Source organism: Astatotilapia calliptera, chromosome 23, assembly GCF_900246225.1.
Source record: "Astatotilapia calliptera chromosome 23, fAstCal1.2, whole genome shotgun sequence".
Classification (NCBI taxonomy): Eukaryota; Metazoa; Chordata; class Actinopteri; order Cichliformes; family Cichlidae; genus Astatotilapia; species Astatotilapia calliptera.
In genome coordinates, this window is record NC_039323.1 from 38597027 (window position 1) to 38618301 (window position 21275).

The 21275-nt window shown below is 40.8% G+C and overlaps 2 protein-coding genes across 10 annotated transcripts in view; both read left to right on the plus strand.

Moving 5' to 3' along the window:
* The window catches only part of LOC113015737 (guanine nucleotide exchange factor DBS-like), a 49141-nt gene extending 46706 nt beyond the window's left edge, over positions 1 to 2435 (plus strand). For all 8 annotated transcript variants that reach the window (XM_026157930.1, XM_026157927.1, XM_026157928.1 and 5 more), the window contains one exon: positions 127 to 2435. In XM_026157930.1, coding sequence (XP_026013715.1) covers positions 127 to 206 — 80 coding nt within the window. In that variant the 3' untranslated portion in view covers positions 207 to 2435. The remainder of the gene's footprint in view (positions 1 to 126) is intronic.
* A 463-nt stretch (positions 2436 to 2898) lies between these two features.
* cab39l (calcium binding protein 39-like) lies at positions 2899 to 19655 on the plus strand. Of its 2 annotated transcripts, XM_026158786.1 has the most exons (10): positions 2899 to 3631; positions 6654 to 6705; positions 13336 to 13467; positions 13791 to 13955; positions 14342 to 14460; positions 14582 to 14750; positions 15250 to 15309; positions 18220 to 18285; positions 18416 to 18559; positions 19376 to 19655. In XM_026158786.1, the coding sequence occupies exons 3-10, from the start codon at positions 13366 to 13368 to the stop codon at positions 19553 to 19555; spliced, it is 1005 nt and encodes a 334-aa protein (XP_026014571.1). In that variant the 5' UTR covers positions 2899 to 3631; positions 6654 to 6705; positions 13336 to 13365; the 3' UTR covers positions 19556 to 19655. The 2 variants fall into 2 exon arrangements, with proteins under 2 accessions (XP_026014571.1, XP_026014570.1); XM_026158785.1 differs by lacking the exon at positions 6654 to 6705.
* Positions 19656 to 21275: the final 1620 nt, after the last annotated feature.

The window sequence follows — 21275 nt, forward strand, 5'->3', positions numbered from 1 at the left end:
ATATCTTTCCCTTAACGCTGCAGTATGGGTACCTGTTGCCTAGCAATACGGCACAATGACGCTATTACTCTCCCCTACAATGTCTGGCTCTAACAGAGCATTGCTGTTTGTGTGTTTGTCCTGCAGATGGCAGCGTCTCTGGGAACCTCAGCACTTCTTCCAGCTGTAGTGAGACCTACACCAGCTTCTCCGACATCAAACCCTGACCTGAGTCAGGTCTTCCCAGCTTTTTTTTTTTTTGTTAAATCACTGCACCTAAAATCATTTTGTACAGGTGGAAAATGCTTAAAAAACAAAGAAGAAAAAAAGCTGGAGTTTGGTCTGACAGGAGGACAGTCACCCACGTCACAGTTTCTAAATCCATCTGAAAACCAAAACTTTCTCTGCAGATCAGCCAGCGCTGGCTAAGTGCTAACTGCCCCCCTTTTTCCAGAGTATTTAGAAAAACTGCACTGTCATTTAAAATTGTTTTTATATTCAAAGGTGTCAGCATGTTGGTAGAATTTAAGTATAGATTTTTTTTTTTTGCCGTTCCTTCGAGCGAGAGGGAAATATCAGGGATATCTGTCATTCCTCGGCACACAAGTCATGTGATGTATCACCTCCTGCGAGGCCTTCTTTAAAGCTAAATGTCCGCAGTCTAATAACTGACTGAACAGGCAGTCCAGGCCTAGTGATTATGTAGCATTAATGTGGAGAGGTTAGAAAGGACATCTGCACTAAACACGCGCCGTCTGCAGAGGGGACAGAACTGCTGGTTAGTCGAACCCCTTCAAGTCGATGACGACATCGCAGCACGGCGACAGATTCTTGTGCAGGAGGATGTTATGTAGACAAACACCATCAGACCCCCGATAACGCTGGCTTTGGTATCAGTCGCTGATCGCACACTGTGAAAAGTAGCAGGCGGCCGCAAGAGGAAAAATGCTTTCAGTACATCTGGGAGGAAAAGTGAGCAGGTTGATTGCGTGCAGGCGTTTTGTGTTGTTGAAGCTACTAAAGAACGTTGTATTCCTCACACATGGATAATGAGCTTCCCTTAAAAGCTGTTTTTATGATATTAAGAACCGCACGCAGTCACTAGGTGAATGTCAACAACAGTACAACCTGGTGGTCAGGTGTCTTGCACTTCATTCTAAATGAATCTTTTTCCTCCTATGAGGGATTGAGCAACCCGCCAGTGCACTGCTCTGGATTTTTACCTCTCAGGAAGACGTTTCTGTAGGCAGACAGGTGTGACTGCATACCTGTGTTTGTGTCCATGTGGGTGCGCGCGCACACTCACCTGATTGTTTGTGTTGACAACAGACAGCAGTTCGATCAGAGTTTTTCAGACACATGTGCAGCCTCTGCTCAAACAGCTGTCGCGGCCCAAATCTCAGTGTTCTGAATGTGTGTCTGTTTTTTGTGTCACCGTGCTCACCTATCTTTGGTCTGCACCGCAGCAACAAAAGCAGGCTTTGTCCCCCTCCTCCTCCCCCCCTCCTCTCTGTGCAACCAGCCCCATTCAAGCATGTGACAGTAGCTGCTTCTCCGCAAGCTGGGTTAATAATACCACGGCCCGGACCTGCTCGACATGTTTGCACCTCCGGCCTGAGAGCAATACTTTGTGTACTTGACACCAAAATGTAGCTGAGTAAACGTCACAGTTAAGTAACTAGTTTAGAAAATGTGATACGTCCACTGTTCTGATGTAGATTGATGCCAACCGCCTTTGACGACCAGCTGTTCTGCACGCAACTTCTGAAACCTGTGCTATTCTGAACACTGAATGACACCTTGCTTTTTAAATGTTTTTTAAATATATATCCCAGGATTTTTACTGTATCCACGAGGTACACTGTAAAACAATCGCTCCTTTTTCCACCTGCGTTGTTGAATGTGTGACACTGTTTCAAACAGGAAACCAGCTTGTCCACCTGCTCGACAAAGCCATGATTAACAGTTTTTTTTTCTTAGATTTTTTTTCTTAATTGGACTAAAATCAGTGCTTGTGATTGGCTTCTCAAGAACTTGCTGAGAAGCACTTTTTTTCTTTTAAGATCCTCCCACTGAACGTAAAGGAAGAGGAAACAAACCAGTTTACAGGCCTTTCGATGTCAAACTGTGAGCTAAACTGTGGCTTGCATAGCTGTGCGTCCACGTGCTGAGAAATAAATGTTACACTTGTACAGATGTGTCCTCTTATACCTCACACTGTTTCCCCTAAAGAGCATGTATATTGTTAAGAGGAGTCTCTCTATCTCTCTGTATATCATCACTCTGTGTGGCATGTACTTCATAAGCCCCATGCTGTAAACCTCCTGGAGAACTATTTTTTACCTGTTGTACATTGTGAGAGTTTATATTCTGCCCTCTTGAGAAAGCTGACATGGGCACTAAAGTCGTCAGTTTTTTGGTTTTTTTGGTCACCCAAATAAAATCTTACCGTGTAATTTGTACTTTTTCGACTCAGAGGCTGGAGACATGAGAAAGGATTCTATTTTTTAAGTTTGTTTTTATGCAGCACATTGCAGCACCCACTGTCTTTATTTTCCTATTGCACATCTACTGAATATGCTGTTGATATAAGAGCATATTACGATTTAAAACTTGTTACAAGACATATCCATGTACATTTGTAAATATGTAATTCTGACTTGTATGTAAATTGAAAAGCAGCTTTAATAAAGTCTGAAATGGTTTCCTCTATTGAATTTAGCCTTTTTCTCTATTATTATGAATTTTAAAAATATCTTTAATGGTTAGCTGTTTATTTTTGAAGTCAGCTAAAAACAAAAAAAAGGAAGAGAGAGAATTTGACAGTGGAATTAATTATTAATTGTGATCCGGAAGTGTAATTTCAACCACATGGTTCCTTTCCTCCAATGGGCTTTTATTCCAGTTTAGACTATCATGATTCAGTCTAGGGTTCGTTCCAATAAGTACTGCTGCCGACCTTGAGGTCTATTTTCCGCTTAATTTCCGTCTTGCACGTAAACCCTACGTCACCAAAGTAGTTTTCAGATGTATTTCCTGGTAACTGTATTAAATATGTGCTTTTGTGAATATACACGATGCAGTAATACTTCAGTCAAGGCCGTAAGTAGCGCTTGAAGTCGGAGGATGTGAACGAGAATCAGCCGCGGCTGGAAAGATACAGATTTGTCAAGCTAGCAAGCGTGAGGCACACAGGAAGTGACGCGAGTTGCACTACAAATTACAAGTTTTTATGAAGCCCCGATGCAATAGAGGACTTCTTGGTTGAATTCATAAATACAGCCTTATTTAAATTACTCCATCGATGGCGTCCACTTTACTTTACAGCACAATCGTGCTTCTCCTCCACCCTCCAAAGAAACAAGGGGCCGCCGATTATTTTACTATGACAGCGCAATCGGGAAGTCCTTAATCTCTCCGTTCTTGCTAACTTGGCAGCACACTGGAACGCGACCAGATGGAATTCAGCACTGCCTTCTTAACAGATTCCACACATTTTAAATTGTTTCGTACACATTTTTAGCCGACTTTTGTGTCGACAAACAGCCCTGGCGTGAGCACAGGCGTCTATCTGGGAGCTTCGGCTGCGCTGTGAACCGGGACAGAAGCGGTCAAGACATTTACAGATCCCCCCACCAAACATCTTCCCACTGTAAGTATTATTTCTAGGCTCTACTGTCGAAGAGCAATAGCTTTCAGATAACCTAATATGACTGCCCTTTGTAACTTAAGTCGGTGTTGAAACGTCGGTTATGTTGATGCATGAGAGAGCCCCAACGTCCTTTTCTGCAGTTGTTCATGAGATGATGCAGACAACTGTGGGTAGCTTTGGAAATCTGTCAAACAAAAAAGAGGGGAGTTTGGCCGGAGGCGAGAGGGGTGTAGCCTTGTTAAATCACATTGTCTGGGACTGTTAATGCGGCCTTATGTGCTGTTTGCTGCTGTCAGCGTTATAAGCTCTTATTCCTCTAAAGAGGGTAATTAGCGAGGTCTTTAATTCCTCGGGAGTTCATTTACAGTGTGTGTATTTTGTTTTTATTCCCCCCCCTCCTCCCTCCTTTATTACTTTAAACGACTAGGACCAGGTCAACCCGAATGATCACAATCCAACTTCCGGGTTTGGATTTCAAAGTAAAATGCTAGTCATAAAGTCTCCATTGAGTCACTGCTTTATGCAGCTATAAACCTTATCAAGATCACAGTTTTGGCAAATTTTATTTTATTTTTTTCATTTTATCATATGGCTTTTAAACAAAGACACTTAAATAGTGCCAATAGTTCCAATTCACAACAACAACAACAACCATAAGGTGCTTTATATTCTAGGGAAAAGATCCTACAAATGGGAAAGATCAGACAACCCCTTGATGGACAAACACTTGGTGACAGTGGGAAGAAAAAACTCCTGTTTAACAGGACGAAACCTTTGGCAGAACCCGGGTCAGGGAGGGGGCTGTGATCAGCTGGGAGTGATAGGAAAGAGAAGAGAGCAGGACAAAAGGCTAACTATAGGGAAAGAGAGCCTGAATTTCATAATTATTCATGTTTAAAAGGTAGTTATTTTGCAAAGTGAATAAATGATTGACAAGTTAAATGTCTGTTGAAATAATAGTTGCACTGATACTATCGCATGGACATTAGTAACCTACGAGCAATTAAATGACGTTCCCCAGTGGCATTGGCCAATGTTTATGTGCTGTATCAGATCAGGTCTGTGCCAGATAAATGTTCAAAGACGGTGTGATAAGGAGCTCAGAAACTTTAAATCTAGTAAGATAATCTGGAACAGAGATTATTTTGTTTTCCTGACACTGAATGAAGAATAAATAACAACAAAAAATGAAACAAAACAATATTAGCGAAATTTATACATTATTTTTAAAATATTGCATTCTCCTAATAATTTGGTTCATCCTTAATTGCTAGTTCCAGCCCTACATTTATCTTTGATGCTATACAACACTTTTTGACGTAGATTCTTTCACAAAGGTGTCTGTCTTCCATACAGTCTCGTTTCATGACTCACTCTTGTGCTTTTAATTTGAAAGCGGACTACAATATATGCTTTACATTATGAGTAAATCCACTGGCCTTGATATCTCAAGGTAAAAGCTTCTCATATAAGCTATTTCACACTTGATTGCAGTATTAACCTGTAATGACTCTGCATTTAAGTACAGCAATCTTCATATTGTCCTGAATAAAAAACTTGCACATTATAGTTGTGATTTCTCAGACTGTTACCTTTGACTACCAGCAGTCCATGTGAGTCATAAAGACTCCATCTAGCCTGGCTGTCATGTCCTCTGTGTCTTGCTTCTCAGTAGATCCACCAATCAAATGCTCAGGCTTGTTTTTAGGTTAGTGTCTGCCACCCGTAAGGAAGTAAATGTGATTGAAAAGGAAAGTTTGCCTTGCTGACAAAAAAGTCCCCACTTTAAGTATTGCAGTAGCTTTTCACAGCCATTCTTGATAACGCCGGCTTCCTCCAGCTGGACATGCAGAAAGTGCTAACCACTGAGAGCACAAAGACCTAAGTCAGTCTTAAATATTACAGATGTGCCCTGTATGCTTCACTGAAGTGCATCAAGTGCAGTTGGGGATCAGAGTTTAAACTAATATCAGGTTGGTCCTACCTAACAATCTCTTTGTAAGTGAGATTTTGCTTGATGATGTCTGGTCTTTCATGTCGCCTTTCCTTGTGAATATAATTGAAGCAAACAACTCTTTGTAGTCGGAGGTGGGCATAGATTAGATCGTGGCTCAAACAGTTGGCAGTTCGTCTTGTAACCGGAAGGTTGCCGGTTCGAGCCCTGGCTTGGACAGTCTCGGTCAGGATGCTGACTGAGAAATTTGACCATCTTTGTCAAATTAACTTAAAAAGGCCTGAAACTGTGCTGCTATAAACTACAACCTGTGTGTCTTCACTCTGATCTTACGACTGATAGACGTGTTCCAGCTTCGTCAGACGTGAACCTTCCAGTCAATGCTTTGTCAGATTTATTGCAGTTGATGTTAATCACTTAGCTAATGCCAGCAGCAATAATTCATGCTGAACGAGCGGGTTATTGTCCTTGCTGCTCCTCCTTCAGCGTTTGCATTCCTGTTGCATGTGTTAGTAGTACACCATGAATGACTCACATTCCAGGCAAAAATAATAGGATGTCACCTTTCTCCTTCATTGAAAGGCTGTGGTAGATTCTTCGCATTGTTAGAAAACTTCTAGGCTTAATTAAATGAATTTGCCAAGAATTCCTGAGCACAAAGTTAATTTATTTGAACAAATTATCAAGTGTGCGACGAGCTGCCCCACTGCTTCCCCCTGGTCTTACCACAAGCCACGAAATGTCCAGCTTGTATTCCCTCTTCTGCCGCCTGAGTGGCCTGTAGGTGTGACAGATCGCTACGTCACCGTCTCTCCAGCTCCTGTCGTGGATCACTATCTTGCTGCGCTGGAATGTCACCGATTAGTCATCAGAGCCGCCCACTGCCATGCAGTTTGTTACAGTGAATGTTACTATAATCCAGCGCTGCAAAAGGCAGCTGTTTGATGAGGGCAGTGCCAAGAGAGTTATGACTAATATGACTGTTAGTCTTTTTTTTTAATGTATTGCTATATGACACAAATTATTTAAAAGTGATTACTAATAGTTTCTCTGTTCGGTCTTGTTTAGTGTTTAAAAGAGAGCAAGTTCCTGCCTGGGGATCTGCCTGAAGCACTGATTCGTAAGTGGGCAGCAGTTCTGATATATTTTCTGGGGTTAGCCCATTAAAGGCTTGACAATTAAGAGTAACTCTACTAATTAATTTGAAACAAATCAGCTAGAGTCATTAAAAATCTGATCAATATATTTGCTTTTCTGTCTTTTGCTGTTTTATGTAAACTAGAGTTTATTATTTATTTCTGATATATACCTTATTAAAGGACCTTTGCAGTACTCTAACCGAGAGGAAATAACAGCGTTAATGGTAGTTTGTGTATCAGTGATATTAACAATTCACAACAACAGTTGCCTCATAGTGTTTAAAATTTCAAGGTAAAGGTCTAACAATTAAAGGATGTGGTTAAAACGCCAAAATGACCAAATAATGATATCTGTAGTGGTCTTAAAGATCCAATATCAGTCAGGCTCTACTTTTATATCAGTTAGACAATTTGTAAGTGGTAGCATTATAGTGAAAATACAGTTCACCCTAGTATTGAACCTTGAGGGAATCCATACTTTGATAGTGAGGAGAGACATTTTTCATAAGAGCTGCAGTTCAATGATCAAACATTCAGTGGTCTACAAACGGATTGCATAGTTCAGGAAAACTGCAACTACACAACAAATAAATCTTTGATCAGTCAGATATGCATGTAGTGCATTAAGAAGCGAGTTGAATCAAATGTACTGAGTGACTCCTCAGCACAGCGGTGTTAGGATGACAGTAAAGGCCCATATGTCTGCAGCAGAGGTCATCCTTTCAGATAACCCAAGACAAATCTGCTTATGGCGAGAATGTGCCGTCGCTCGGTGCTGTGTCTACACTCGGCTGAATATCGTGTCAGTGAGGCAGCACGAGAAGGCAATCGGCCTGTTTCTGTCAGGTCCTAACATAATTAGATTATCAGTATGACAATCTTTATTGTATTATACCATACTATACCGATTTGATTTGGTTTGTACCTTAGGAACATAACGCAGGGATCTGATAAGTTTTAGAGCATGTGATATAAGTTTGGACTGAAGCTGAACAAATAGTTTTCATGTAGCAAACGGACAGGCAAATATATCAAAGACTACAGACTGAACTCTAAAGATTATGTTTTTCTTAAAGTGAACTGACTATTCAGCCAAAGAATCTACACAATGAACAGCCAATGAACAGCCAATTGGATTTGTATTTTTCATTCATTGGTTTACTAAAATAAGAGCCTTCCAGTAAATTATAGATTTAATATAAAATGTATATAATATAAAAAAATAACTGTTTAGTTAAGCGATTTATCCTTGCAGTTACAAGACTATATAAAAGAATTGCTAAAGAGAAATTAAAGGATACATTGTTTTCACGGAGTAGCAGTAGAAACATTAAAATATCGCCTTATTTACTTCCTAAAATATTGACGATTCTGATGCTGTTTTATGCAGGATTTATGGTCCTCCGTTGGTGTCCTAATGCGATGAAGAGAGATGAATTGTGGGAGTCTGTGCAAATTATTTACATTTATATAAAACCTCTAATACTTTTAAAGGAATTCACTCGCTGTTTGAACCACACTGCTTACATAGGCAAGTTTAAATGGGGGTGCCAGTCCTTTAGAACAAGAATGCAAGCATGTCTGTGTAGGTTCTCAGCCAATCAGGTCGTGGCACTCTTAAGCGCTACTAATGAAGGCAGCTGAATGTCTTTTTGGTTTATGGAGACGTTTGACCTCTCATCCAAGAAGCTTCTTCAGCTCTAAAACCGATGGGGAGTCCCAGATGTTTAATACCTAGTGGCATTGGGGAGGTGGTCCTCAGAGTCATTGACCCATCCTGTAAAGTTATTAAGAGTCACATGAGACAAGATGTGAGTCAAGGCATGGCTCATTTACCATCAGATCAAAAAGAAGTCCAGTTTCCTTAACTCCTTAAGACTGTTTTAAGGGGACATACTGCTGTGCTGCAACGACAGATGCAAGCATTATTAACCCTGTTGCACATGTTTGTACCTGACTGTTGAAATAATGCCTCATAATCTTTTTGAAATTATACTCCCTGTTCTGGGTAACCTTTACTTATATTCTGTACATCTGTATTTGGATTAAAGCTCATTTAGATTGCTTGCGATTAGTTGAAAAATTCATATTTGGGGCAACAAGGAACATCTCAGGTAAGCTTATACCTAAGCTGAGCAGCTCGCAGTGTGCGCTCGAGCCCAGCAGGCACAAGATTAATTCCATTACATAACATTTAGTCAGTCTTAAGAAGGGTGCAAGTGAAAATGAAGACTTCAGAGTAATCAGCTGCTTAAGCTTTCCAGGACTCAAAAGACATGTTATTAAATGATTAAAAGGGGCCCTTTAAGTATTCTTTAATAATCAGAAACACTTAGTTAGAGCTGCAGGAACAAGGCCGGACTGGGAGCACTGCTCGACTGGTTATTACCTGACGCACTCGCCTACAGTGTGATTAGATTAGAAAAGCAGGAAGGCGTTGTTTGCAAGCATGGCTCCCCTCTTTTCATGAGCAATTCCTCATTGCCAGTTTATCCTTCGACAAATATTGACCTGACTAAAGTTTTGCCGTCATGATGTCATCGAAAGATAAAGCGAAACTCAAGTAGCCTTGTTATGTTTGTCACCTGTTCCTGGATGGACTTTAAAACAGCTCCCTTTTCACCCACTGCACACCTTGGTATTCAAATGACATAAGCTAGCAGAAGAACATTTTTCACGGAGGGGTTGGTATTATTTTCCATGTCACTGCGGTGTCCCCTCTCTGTGATTCAACTGCTTCCGAATAAAGAATCAAAATCAGTCACACAGAACATTTTGAAGAACTGATTATGAAGAACACAAACATAGCTGAGCGGGGCTGTGTCAGCTCAGATTTCCTTTTGTAAGGTGAAAACCTTGTGATTCCAATCCAGGCTGTTTTCTTGTTTTGTTTGTTTGTTTGTTTGTTTGTTTGTTTGTTTGTTTGTTTTTGCAGGCGTCCAATCCCCCGTGCAATTTCCCCTTTCCTGAATAATGTGAAAGATGACATTTTACCTTCAATGTTTCTTTCAACTCCTACCTTTTATCAGTCTGAGGAAAGCACTCACTGTTCTGCTCAAATACCTCTGGAATGCATCAGCTTACTTTTCTTATTGCGACAACGCACCAGGATCTGCAGCAGCTGTAAACAGTCGGCACCTTTTATGACAACTCTGTGAAATGTAAGTTGGCCGTAAGTGGCCAGCATGGTGGATGCATTGTCATGTAATTAGACGTGTTTTTATAGGGGAAGGATTGAAGTAATAACTCTGTCAGCACACCTACACGGATTTGTTTTACGATCATCAGGGGAAATCAGCCTTTACTGTCACAGCTCTTTATTCTCCTGGTCTTGTGATTTGAAGTGGCCCACACATCTGCCAGGCTAAGTGGCGTTTGAAGAAACTGATACTGTGTGTGTGTGTGTGTGTGTGTGTGTGTGTGTGTGTGTGAACTTGGTTAAGGGAACTTCCTGTTGTATTTGATAATGAACAAGTCAAAGAGGTTTTTGTAGCTCTGTGGAGAGGTTTGTTTTTTCCCTTGGAGGGTAGAAAACAGATGACCTAAGTCAGAAACTTTTTTAATAAACAGTCTCAACAAGTCAAATAAATATCCATAGCTGTATGTCTCACATAAGGCTCTTTCATATCAGGCATCAATGCTTTAAAGTTTTAGGCTCCTTTAAGCTTCCAGTATGTGACACTCGGCAGTCTCCAGAGATGAGTTACTGTTCTAATGTGCTTTAGACGGGCTCATTTGAACTTATACTCATCTCAAGCTTCATACTTTTATTCCAACTTATTATAAAGGAGTATATTCACTTACACTCAGTTCTAAATAAGCTTTATTTTGCATTGTCGAAGCCTTGATGTAGCCTCTCAGTTCATTCCAAAAGATGTTGTCTGCCTTTAAGACAACTTTCTTCTGATTGGTTATCCCTATCAAACAGGAGGTTTGATGAATAGGTAGGCGTGGCTTCTGTGCTCACAGAAGCATCATATGGATTTATGAAAACGGCCTTGAATGCAGTGCTCAGAGCTGTCTGAAACCTGAGCTTTTGGCTCAGGGGGATTACTTGTGCACAGACTGACCTCATTATTTTAAACTTTGTTCATGTTTAAAAAAGACATTCATCATTATAACTGTAGAGATACAAGATAGGATAAAAAAGGACAAATTAAAATAAAAGCTCAGTAGGTCCAGCTGAAGCAATATTCTCCTCCAGAAAACACTGTGCAGGTGTTTTTCCAAGGACTTCCATGGACACGGTCACTTTACCTGTTCACTGTGAATGCTTTACAATGTATAGTGTAGAAGGAGGCTTTAACATTCAGACAATTTGGCTGCTAGCATCAGTTCTAGATGAATGTCTTGTGAGCCAGTGGCCGAGGAGACGGGGAAGGGAGGAGCAGAAGTGTTTTGTGAAGAGGAGAAGAAAGAGAGGATGAAATGAGTGAAGGATGGAGCAGATGGAGGGAGGAATGACGGTGGGAGTTAGGGTTAATGCCCTTTTACATTCCCAGATGAGGATTAGCAGTCACAAGTTCTGTGCCTGTTCCTGACCTGGCCTGGATTTTGAAGGCCACTGCTGCCTCCTGGATCCCTTAATATGCTCACAGAGCATTGTGGACAACCTCTCTAACTTACCCGATATACTCAGCAACAAGTATATTTATGTGTTGTTTTCCTGGTATTTTAGCTTAAAAACCATCAGTTGACAGCTATATTTGTAAACCTGTGACTGAAGGAGCAAATGCTGAAAGTCCTTTTAAGGTGCTTGGCATTATGTACAATGTCAGCTTAGTGCGCAGTGTGGCTGCAACAGATTGCTAGTAGCATTGTTGGTAGCATGATTGACATTCTGGCAGTAATAGGGCAAAACACAGCTTGCTACTTTGATGCACATAAACTAGAATTGTTGGTTTCATACAGGCTTGAGCTGTCAAGATGAGAGTAACTAATGTAACTCAAGGGACTTGAACGAACTACTATGCTCCATACCAGCTCCATACTGTATTTTGTTGGTGTTTACTAGGGAAGCCTCGCATGATTCACCTTGTCCTGCATCATAGCTCATCCTCTGACCAAAAGGAGCAGATTTAGCTCCCTTCCGCCTTCATTTGAATCAACTTTTTCCTCTTCCTCATAGACTGAATGTTTGAACAGCAGGTTGCTCACATTGCCCTGTTTTTAGTGGTTAAAAAACATAAAAGGTTTGATTCTAAAGCTTAATCCTGAATGCTCAGGTATTTATTTGATTTATTTTCTTTCAAGACAGGATAGCAGTTCATGTCAACAAATAGCTGATCCGAGGCACGTTGTATTTTTAGCTAAAGACACTATAATATAAGAATGAGGACCGCAACAATCAGAAGATCTGAGTGAGAAGCACTAGGTGATGGTGGGGAGGACAAGACCTCTGGCAGAAGCAAGCTGAGGGAGGGGCTGGTATCTGCCACAGTCAGTTGATTGGACAAAACAGTGCAACAGTAGCATGTAAATGCAACAGCAGTGAAAAGTTTTGAATGGGGAACGACTGCAGCAGCACGAGTAAGGAATGGGTTGAGTTCATGTGGTCCAGCTCCAACTATAAGATCAGTCAAAAAGGAACTGGCTGTGTCATAATATGACGGAGATGTTATGTTACGGTGCAGTTTGGACTCCCCTACTTTTGAATCTTAAGATTATTTAAACTGTTATTAAATTACAGAAACTACTGACTTGACTATATATACCTACCTCGATAGTTTTTGCAACTGCACTTTGGGACACATTCAAAGTTTTAGCAGTTTTCCGGATTTACTGATCAAGTATTGATGGACTCTTGTTTCTCTTTATTCAGCTGATTGGTTCTTGCCATAATATGATTTCTAACAGGCTGTCAGATGTGTAGCAACCTGACTTCTAGACATGTATATGGTGTTGGAATGTTTTTCAACGGTAGAAGAAGACTACTCAGATTGTTACTTCCCTATCAGCAGCATTTTTGTTATCTTTTCATATCAAACAGATGGAGCAAGAACAATGTTACACCGTGAGTCAACACAGTGTCATCAGCCCATCTAAAGATCTGTATGCGACTTGTAGGTGCAGTACAGGGTGATGACGGTTTCCACAGACACACGGCTGCAGTTCGCAGGAATACATTTATTCGTGACGTTTCAGTGCCCTTCATGTGGCAAATTATTTGCGTTGTACCTCTCCTACGCACCTGCCTTGAAAAATGTTTTTGCTTGTTTGGGATGCACAACTTGGAGCTGGAATCACAATCGGTGCAGCTTCTGAATGCTTCTTGGAATATTTATATTGGAAAAATGATTGAAAATAGTGGTTTATTCATATTTAATCAAATAGAAATATTTAATAAAAGTGAGCACAGTATATTGTTTGCCCACAAGAGGGCACTTACAACTTTATAGTCATCTCTGTAATGCACTACATTAAAAGTGGCATTTTTGTCAGTAAGCAGCACTGTAAACTGACGTTTGTGGGAAGCACTGAAACGTTGGCAGTTTTACAAGTCTGGTAAAAATAGATCGTAGCTTTTATAATTACAGGCTATTCTATTGTAGCTTGAATTGATTCATCAGTCAATAAACAATACATTTAACACTGATTGCTGTGTTTCACAGGTCCCAAAGGCGTGTGCACACGTGTCCATCATGCCGCTGTTTGGTAAATCACACAAGAGTCCCGCCGACATTGTCAAGACGTTGAAGGAAAACCTGGCCATCCTGGTCAAACAGGACAAGAAGACAGACAAGGTAGAGGAATCTATTTGATTGTGTCTGTGTGCGTCTGTGTGTGTGTGTGTGTGTGTGTGTGTGCGTCTGTGTGTGTGTGTGTGTGTGAATGGGTGTCAAGAGGCCCCAAGGGTGGGAGCGCGAAACAGCCTGCGCCTGTCATCTTCTGACGCTTCACTGTCAAGACTCTCTCACACATGCACACAGGGGATCAAAGAATCAGAGTTACAAGCCAAATTCAAGCTCACGCTCTCTTTTACTAATGATAGTTTCTACATGTTATTCCTCTAAATGATGCCTTCTTTGCCTCCATCCTTCCTCACCTGTAGTTTTCTGTTCTACAGGCCTCTGAGGAGGTGTCTAAGTGTTTGGTGTCCATGAAAGAGATCCTGTATGGAAGCAATGACAAGGAGCCCCACACCGAGACTGTGGCCCAGTTGGCCCAGGAGCTGTACAACAGCGGCCTGCTGATCGCGCTGGTAGAAAACCTGCAGGTCATAGACTTTGAGGTAAGCAGAAGAAAGTATCACAGATGTGCTGCAGAAGCACACTTGTGATAAAGCTGACACAGAAACGTGATAGAAAATAAACATCCATGAGCAGAGGAAACTTAACAGCTCTTCTAGACTTTTTAAGAAATGCTGCATATTGTTGCTGTAGTTTTGCAAGATGTAGTGAAAATAATGAAATTTGATGGTGTATTTAAAAACCTTGTACAGTTTTCTTACCATTACAGGCCTCCTCTGACTCCAACTCATAAATTTAAGTTACTTTAGGTTGTAGCACTGCTTTTAAAACAACTTTTTTTCCTACTGTACACAATTAATTAATTTTTAACGTGCTAAATGTTACAGATGCTGTTATGTGGTTAGTTCAGTTTTACGTGTGTTTCCAGGGGAAGAAGGACGTGTGTCAGATCTTCAACAACATCCTCAGGAGGCAGATTGGGACGAGGAGCCCCACTGTTGAATATTTCTGCTCCCACCAGGAGGTCCTCTTCATACTGCTGAAAGGGTGAGATAAACACACAGTGCACGTGCTGTCCTCAACCTAATGGCGTCTTAACACAATAAATATGGCTTCTATGACGAGGAGGGGGTGATGCGTTACTCTCTCTCTCTTGCTGTGTTTGAAGATACGAGATGCCCCAGGTGGCGCTAAATTGTGGGATCATGCTGAGGGAGTGCATCCGCCACGAGCCGCTCGCCAAGATAGTTCTCCATTCGGAGCATTTCCACAATTTTTTCAACTACGTGGAGATGTCCACCTTCGACATTGCTTCTGACGCATTCGCCACCTTTAAGGTAACTCTCTTTCTTCTTCTTTTGGCTGTCAGGTCAGGTGCTAGACTAGAGCCAGACTGGACTTTGACAACAGTGTTTGGATTTGGATTTAGTAAACCAACATCCCACACAAGTGTCATTTGAATTTGATATTTTTGTTCCCCACATAGGCCTAGAAAAGGCAAATTTGTTTTCATGTTTTGTTGAGGAAAAGTCTTAACTTATGCTGATTTTTGCAGACATGTGACCGTTGACCATGTGACGCTAACTTGTCAGCTATTTTGAAGTGTGATGATTGTAATTAAAACTGGAAAGTAAACACCTCCAGGAACCTCTGGCAACATTTGGGGAATACATTTTTTTTTTCCGAGCAACTGATGGTTGTATTGGATCCAATACGGGAGACAAATTTTGGGCAGCGTGCGATTGTACAGTGTATACATACATGTGTGTATGTAAAAAGTGTTCGGTAACATTTGAATCCGTCAGCTAAGATGCATTTTTCTGTCTTTGTCCACAGGACCTCTTGACGAGACACAAAGTGCTTGTGGCCGAATTCCTCGAGCAGAACTACGAAGCTGTGAGTGCTTCGACTTACAAACACATTTGCACATCTGCAGCTCCCGAGAAGAGATTAGTCTGGGATGGTTGTTAGCCACCACACATATTAATGCACATTAGCCTTGCTATTTTGAATTTTAGCAATCGTTAACCTAAACCACACACGGAGGTCAGTCACTGAGCTCTGTTTGCAAACACTGTCCACTGCTCTGAATGACTCTGCATGAGGAAACCTTGCACGGATGCACAGCGAGATCAGGTATCAGTCACCGCAGTGCTCACTGGCCCAGTCACACACAGGCATTCACGAAGCCTTGTGATAGAGTATTGAATGAGCTGGCAGTGAAGGCAGATTAAAAAACAAAAAACGTAAATTTATAGGAAAACTGCACAGCCTCTCTAAATGTCATAACGTCTTTCGATACAAAGCTCTGCTCTGTGTCCTCAACATTTCTAGGCAGAGGAGCCCCTCTCACGAGCAGGATCCCCCCAGGGCTCTCAGCCTGTAGAAACCCACACAAAACCACCTTTTCACCCAGCATGTGTGCCGACGGCCTGTCAGGAGATGTCACTGCCGGCTCAGTAGAGTCAGTGATCAGGCTAAGCCACAAAAAACCCAGAATTTGTCATACTCATTAGATTTTAGGGCGACCATAGCTCAGGGGGTTGGGAAGCGCATCTGTAACCGGAAGGTCGCCGGTTCGATCCTCGGGCTCTCTGTCCTGATCGTTGTGTCCTTGGGCACCGCCTACTGGTTTTGGCCAGAGGGGCCGATGGCGCGATATGGCAGCCTCGCTTCTGTCAGTCTGCCCCAGGGCAACTGTGGCTACAACTGTAGTTTGCCTCCACCAGTGTATGAATGCGAGAGTGAATGAATAGTGGCATTGTAAAGTTCTTTGGGTGCCTTGAAAAGCGCTATATAAATCCAATCTGTTGTTGTTATTATTATTTTAGTGGTAAACCTATGACTGCACAAATAACACACTGTAATAACAATGTGTTGATCTACTCAAGTCAAGTGTCTAGGGTTTGGGGTTTCTTCTAATTCATCCACTTCCTCTTAGTTACATATGTTACATTTTTGCAGGTCCAGGCAGTTCTTGTCCTTTTGGATGCAGTGCAGTATTTTCATTTGCTTTAATCGATCTCATTAGATGCCTTCTGGGCTAAAAGAAAATATACTAACAAGCCAAATTACCCATGTGCAAACACAGAGTTAAACAACTTCTCCATCATATATGCATTTGTCTCAACCTAAAACACACAGGCAGATATTTCTGTCTTTAAAATAACTACATTCAGATAAGCGTTGATACTTGTCTCCAAGTTTTCCCAAGCTACAGAGTGTGCATAAACATATTCATCTAAACTACACAAGTCCTTTTCCTGTTGGAACTCTTACTTAAATATTCTGTAACTTATACAGACGCTATTGTTACATTTCAGATTTCCTTTTTTCCTACCTCACGATATCAGATATGTCCCCATAAATGATAAAGTCCTGTATAATCTAATATTTGATTCAAAAGCACCTTCATCATATTGATTGCTGATTACTTAAACATCACCCGGACAGTACGTGTTTGACCCTATGCAGCCATACATTCAAAAGCCAAGCGATAGCACTGTCTTCATCTAGGTTCAGATGTTTTAACAGCCATCTGGTGCTAATTTATGCAAACAACCAGGTTTCTTTTTAAATTTTAGAGGTCAAACAACCATACAGACAGCAGGAAGGAAAGAGCAATTGTAAGTCTAGAATATTTATTGAGACTAGTTGTGCCATGCTCCCAGAATACATTCGGAACATTGTGTGCAAAAGATAACTCGTCCATCAACTTGTGGTATATCGGAAAGATTACGCATAGGAAGAGAATGTGGAGCTTTTCATTTAGTAAGGTCAGCTTGACACAGAAGTAGCAGAATGTAAAAAATCAAAAATCCAACATCTATTGATATTATTATTATTATTATTATTATTATTAAGTCCACAAAGAGCACAACAACCATTTTCCATCACACCAGCAGCTCCTTTAGGATCTCCAGCTAACCCAACAAGTGTGTCTTTGGACAGGTTCAGACCTACAACCTTCTTGATTCACTGTGCTGCCAAACTGTTTTGGCAATTTTGAATAATTGTTGCAACAAAATAATTGCACTGCGTGGCTTTTCAGGTTGGTAAGCACTCTCTCTAGTTTATCGCCTAAGCACTTTGCAACTTTTAAAACTAGAAGCTGCATCCACAGACACTTTTTCATTAATGGTCACACACACAGGCAATCCTACATGGATATCAGGGTTCACTTGGGTTCAGTGTCTCGCTAAAGGAAACTTAGAAGTGGAAGAGCTGGGGATCAACGAACGGCCTTTGGAAGAGTAGCCACTATAAACAAGGTCAGATTTGAACCCAGGTCTTTGCATTAGCCTTATGACATATGGGTTGCCTGCTAAACCCAGTTAGCTAAACCAGCACTCTGCACTAATGTTTTCAAAGGAAATGAGCCAGGTTAAACTTAGGAAGCAAATGGAAAGGTGTCCTAAACACAGGAGAGTGGGCATGTTAAACCAGTGATCATCCCCAGCCGGTCATGGCAGATGGCCGCCCCTCCCCGAGCCTGGTTCTGTTGGAGGTTTCTTCCTGTTTAAATGATTTTTTTTTTTCTTCCCACTGTTGCCAAGTGCTTGCTCATGTGTAGTCTCTCTCGATTATTGTAGCGTCTTTACCTTACATTATAAAGTGCCTTGAGGCGACTGCTGTTGTAATTTGGCGCTGTATAAACTTTGCGTTCATATTTCCATTTGGTGGAAAAGCCCTCTATTTACAACATTTATCAGATATTGTTTGGAAAAAGTATTGTCCATATAGATATTTCCCAAAAGCTTAAAATTTGATCTCAGATTGTTGCTGCGTTTTGTTTTTTCACTGTAGGTGTTTGCAGACTATGAGAAGCTGCTGCACTCTGAGAACTACGTCACCAAGCGACAGTCTCTAAAGGTTTGTCTCCGACCTGTATTGATTTAAATTCCTACTTAGACTTCATGGGATTTTTGGGGGTTTTTTGGGGGGCGGGGTCTGCACAGCTGGCCTCTCTAATAATAATTTGTCACTTTGATCCCCCCTCCAGCTTCTGGGAGAGCTGTTATTGGACAGACATAACTTCACGGTCATGACGCGGTACATCAGCAGGACAGAGAACCTGAAGCTGATGATGAATCTGCTCCGAGACAAGAGTGCCAACATCCAGTTTGAGGCCTTCCACGTCTTCAAGGTAAACAAACAAACAAACAAACAAAAAAACCAGCAGATGCATTTAATGAGAAATTTGGAAAGAGAGAAGATATTTCTCCCATATTGGCTCCTCTTCGTTGGCTTCCTGTTAAATTCAGAATTGGATTTAAAATCTTTCTCACATAAAATCTTGAATAATAGGGCTCATATTATCTTAAAGACCTCATAGTACCATATTAGCCTAATGGAAAACTTTGCTTTCATGTCGATGTTTTACTTGTGATTGCTACGATGTTTAAAAGCAGAGCCTTCAGCTTTTAGGGTCCTTTTCTGTAGAGCTAGCTCCCAGTTTGTTTTTGGGAGACCTCCCTCTACTTTTTAGATTAGGCTTAAAACTTTCTTTTTTGACAAATCTTGTTAGAGCTGGATCAGTTGACCCTGAATCCTCCCTTTGCTATGCTACAATAGGCCTAGACTGCTGGGAGCTTCCCATGATCCACTGAGCATTTCTTATTCACTCACCTTGTTTTACTTTCTTTATACACCACTAATATATTTAGTCTTTAGTAATTAAACTCTCTGTTCTCACCGGACATGGCAGATGACCACGCCTCCCTGAGCCTGGTTCTGCTGAAGGTTTCTTCCTTTTAGAAAGGAGTTCTTCCTTCCCACTGTCGCCAAGTGCTTGCTCATAGGGGGTCGTCGGATTGTTGGAGTTTCTTTCTAATATTGTAGGGTATTTACCTTACAATAAAAAGCACATTGAGGTGACTGGTGTTGTCAATCTGCGCTGTATAAATAAAACAAAACTGAATTGAATTTTCCTCCTGTTTTGTCCTTTTTTTGTTTCCCCAAGGTGTTTGTAGCAAACCCCAACAAGACTCAGCCCATCATCGACATCCTGCTCAAGAACCAGACCAAACTCATCGACTTCTTGAGCAACTTCCAGAAGGACCGCACGGACGACGAGCAGTTCAACGACGAGAAGACCTACCTAATCAAACAGATCAGGGATCTGAAGAAACCGGCTTCCTAGAGAAGCATTGCTGCCTGCCCTCTACTTCAACTTTTTATTAATAGGAAGACATAGAAAAAAAACACATTAACAATAATGGTTACTCTATTTGAAGAAAAAAAAAATCTTTGAGACGTCATTTGTTTTTGTTTTTTCCCTCTTTGTCAGTTCATTAAAAACTTGTGCAAGAGTAGTTCTTAATCACTGATCTTTTTTTGTATTTTTTTTTTTTATCTCATCTGTAGCATGTAGTGCCACAACTCATGGTGTTGGAGGCAGCTGATTTGCCTTGTTGGGGGAGAACCAGGGGTTTAAAAAAAAGCTTCAGCCAAAATCCTCCGGGTGGATGAGCATTTTCTTTAATCTTATTAGTCTCTGCTTGCAAATGAATTTTGTAAATTTTTAAAAGCAGTGGCTGCAAACCAGAAAAATGAACAACTTTTTGTTTTCTTGGTTGATGTGTGCTGAGGATGTTGGTGTGTCTGGTTAGGACCAGGTGAAGTATATTTACAGCGTGAATATCTTAATGCATTCTTGGTCATCGGTAAAAGCAATTTTTTTTAGCCAAATGACAATGGTAAAGCTCAGTAGGCCACAACAGTGTATTGGGGTATTCTAGCTTAAAAAATTATAGATAATAGTTAAGGGAGGAGGCGGTAAGAGCGAAAAAAAACAACAACTTTGTATTTCAAAAATTATAGTAGCAGACTGGGTAGGAAAAACTCATGAAGTTACTAATTTACAAGTAATTCTGAAATTTAAGGGGAAAAACTAAAGTAATCTGATATAATTAAGAACATTAAACGTGATTTTATTGAGACGTGAATTTACGAGGAAAAATGTGTCATATTAGGTCACATTTGAGATTAGTGGATTCTAAATTTCTATGATCTTTATTTTTCTCCCCTATGTTTACATCTATTATGGCCCTGATCAGATTTTCATTTGTGCGAGCTAAAAGTCACTGATTGTTTCTTCACTTTAAAGCTGAGGGGATTGGATTGCATACAGTCCAAAAGGCCAACGTCGCTTCAGTGTGTCACACCAACATGGAACAAGTCTCGTTGCCGGTCTAAAGGCCGAGCCCATCCGTGCTGTTCTAAATTACTCGCAGGTCTCGAAAACAAACTGATTTCAGTCACTGTTGACTAAAAACAAAAATCTTAAAAACAAGAAAAAAGAAAATGACAATTTTGATCACTGGTTCTCTTTGCTGGTGGCTAATAGCACTTTGTATGATTTTAAATAATAATAATGGTGATTCAATTTGTTTGAAGCTGATCGCTGTTTTCACACTGCTTGATGTTGTTTTTTTAATATATAGTGTCATTTCTCATGTACAGTTTCTGGTTTGAGTGCCATTGTGAGGGAGAACATGAGGAGGAGGCACTTTGCTGTGTGGATGCTGTAGAGCTGTAAAGATAGCTGTTTTTTTTGGTTTCACTCCCTTTTCTGTCTGTACTGTAACGGATGTTTGACTCTGGTTTGGATCTGACGTTATTATCAGAGGACGAGAAGATTCAGAGGTGCCTTTTTTTTGTTTGTTTTGGTGTGTTTTCCTTTCTCTGTACTCGTTTTCTTTCCTGTATTTGCAGTATCTTTTTAGGGGGAGCTTAATTATTATGTTGATGAAAATATGCTCTGATAGAACATATTTGTTGTGATTAAGCAGTGAACCTCTTAACTCACTATATCAGAGTTCCTTTTACCGTTTGACACCTTTTAAACTTTTTTTTTTTTT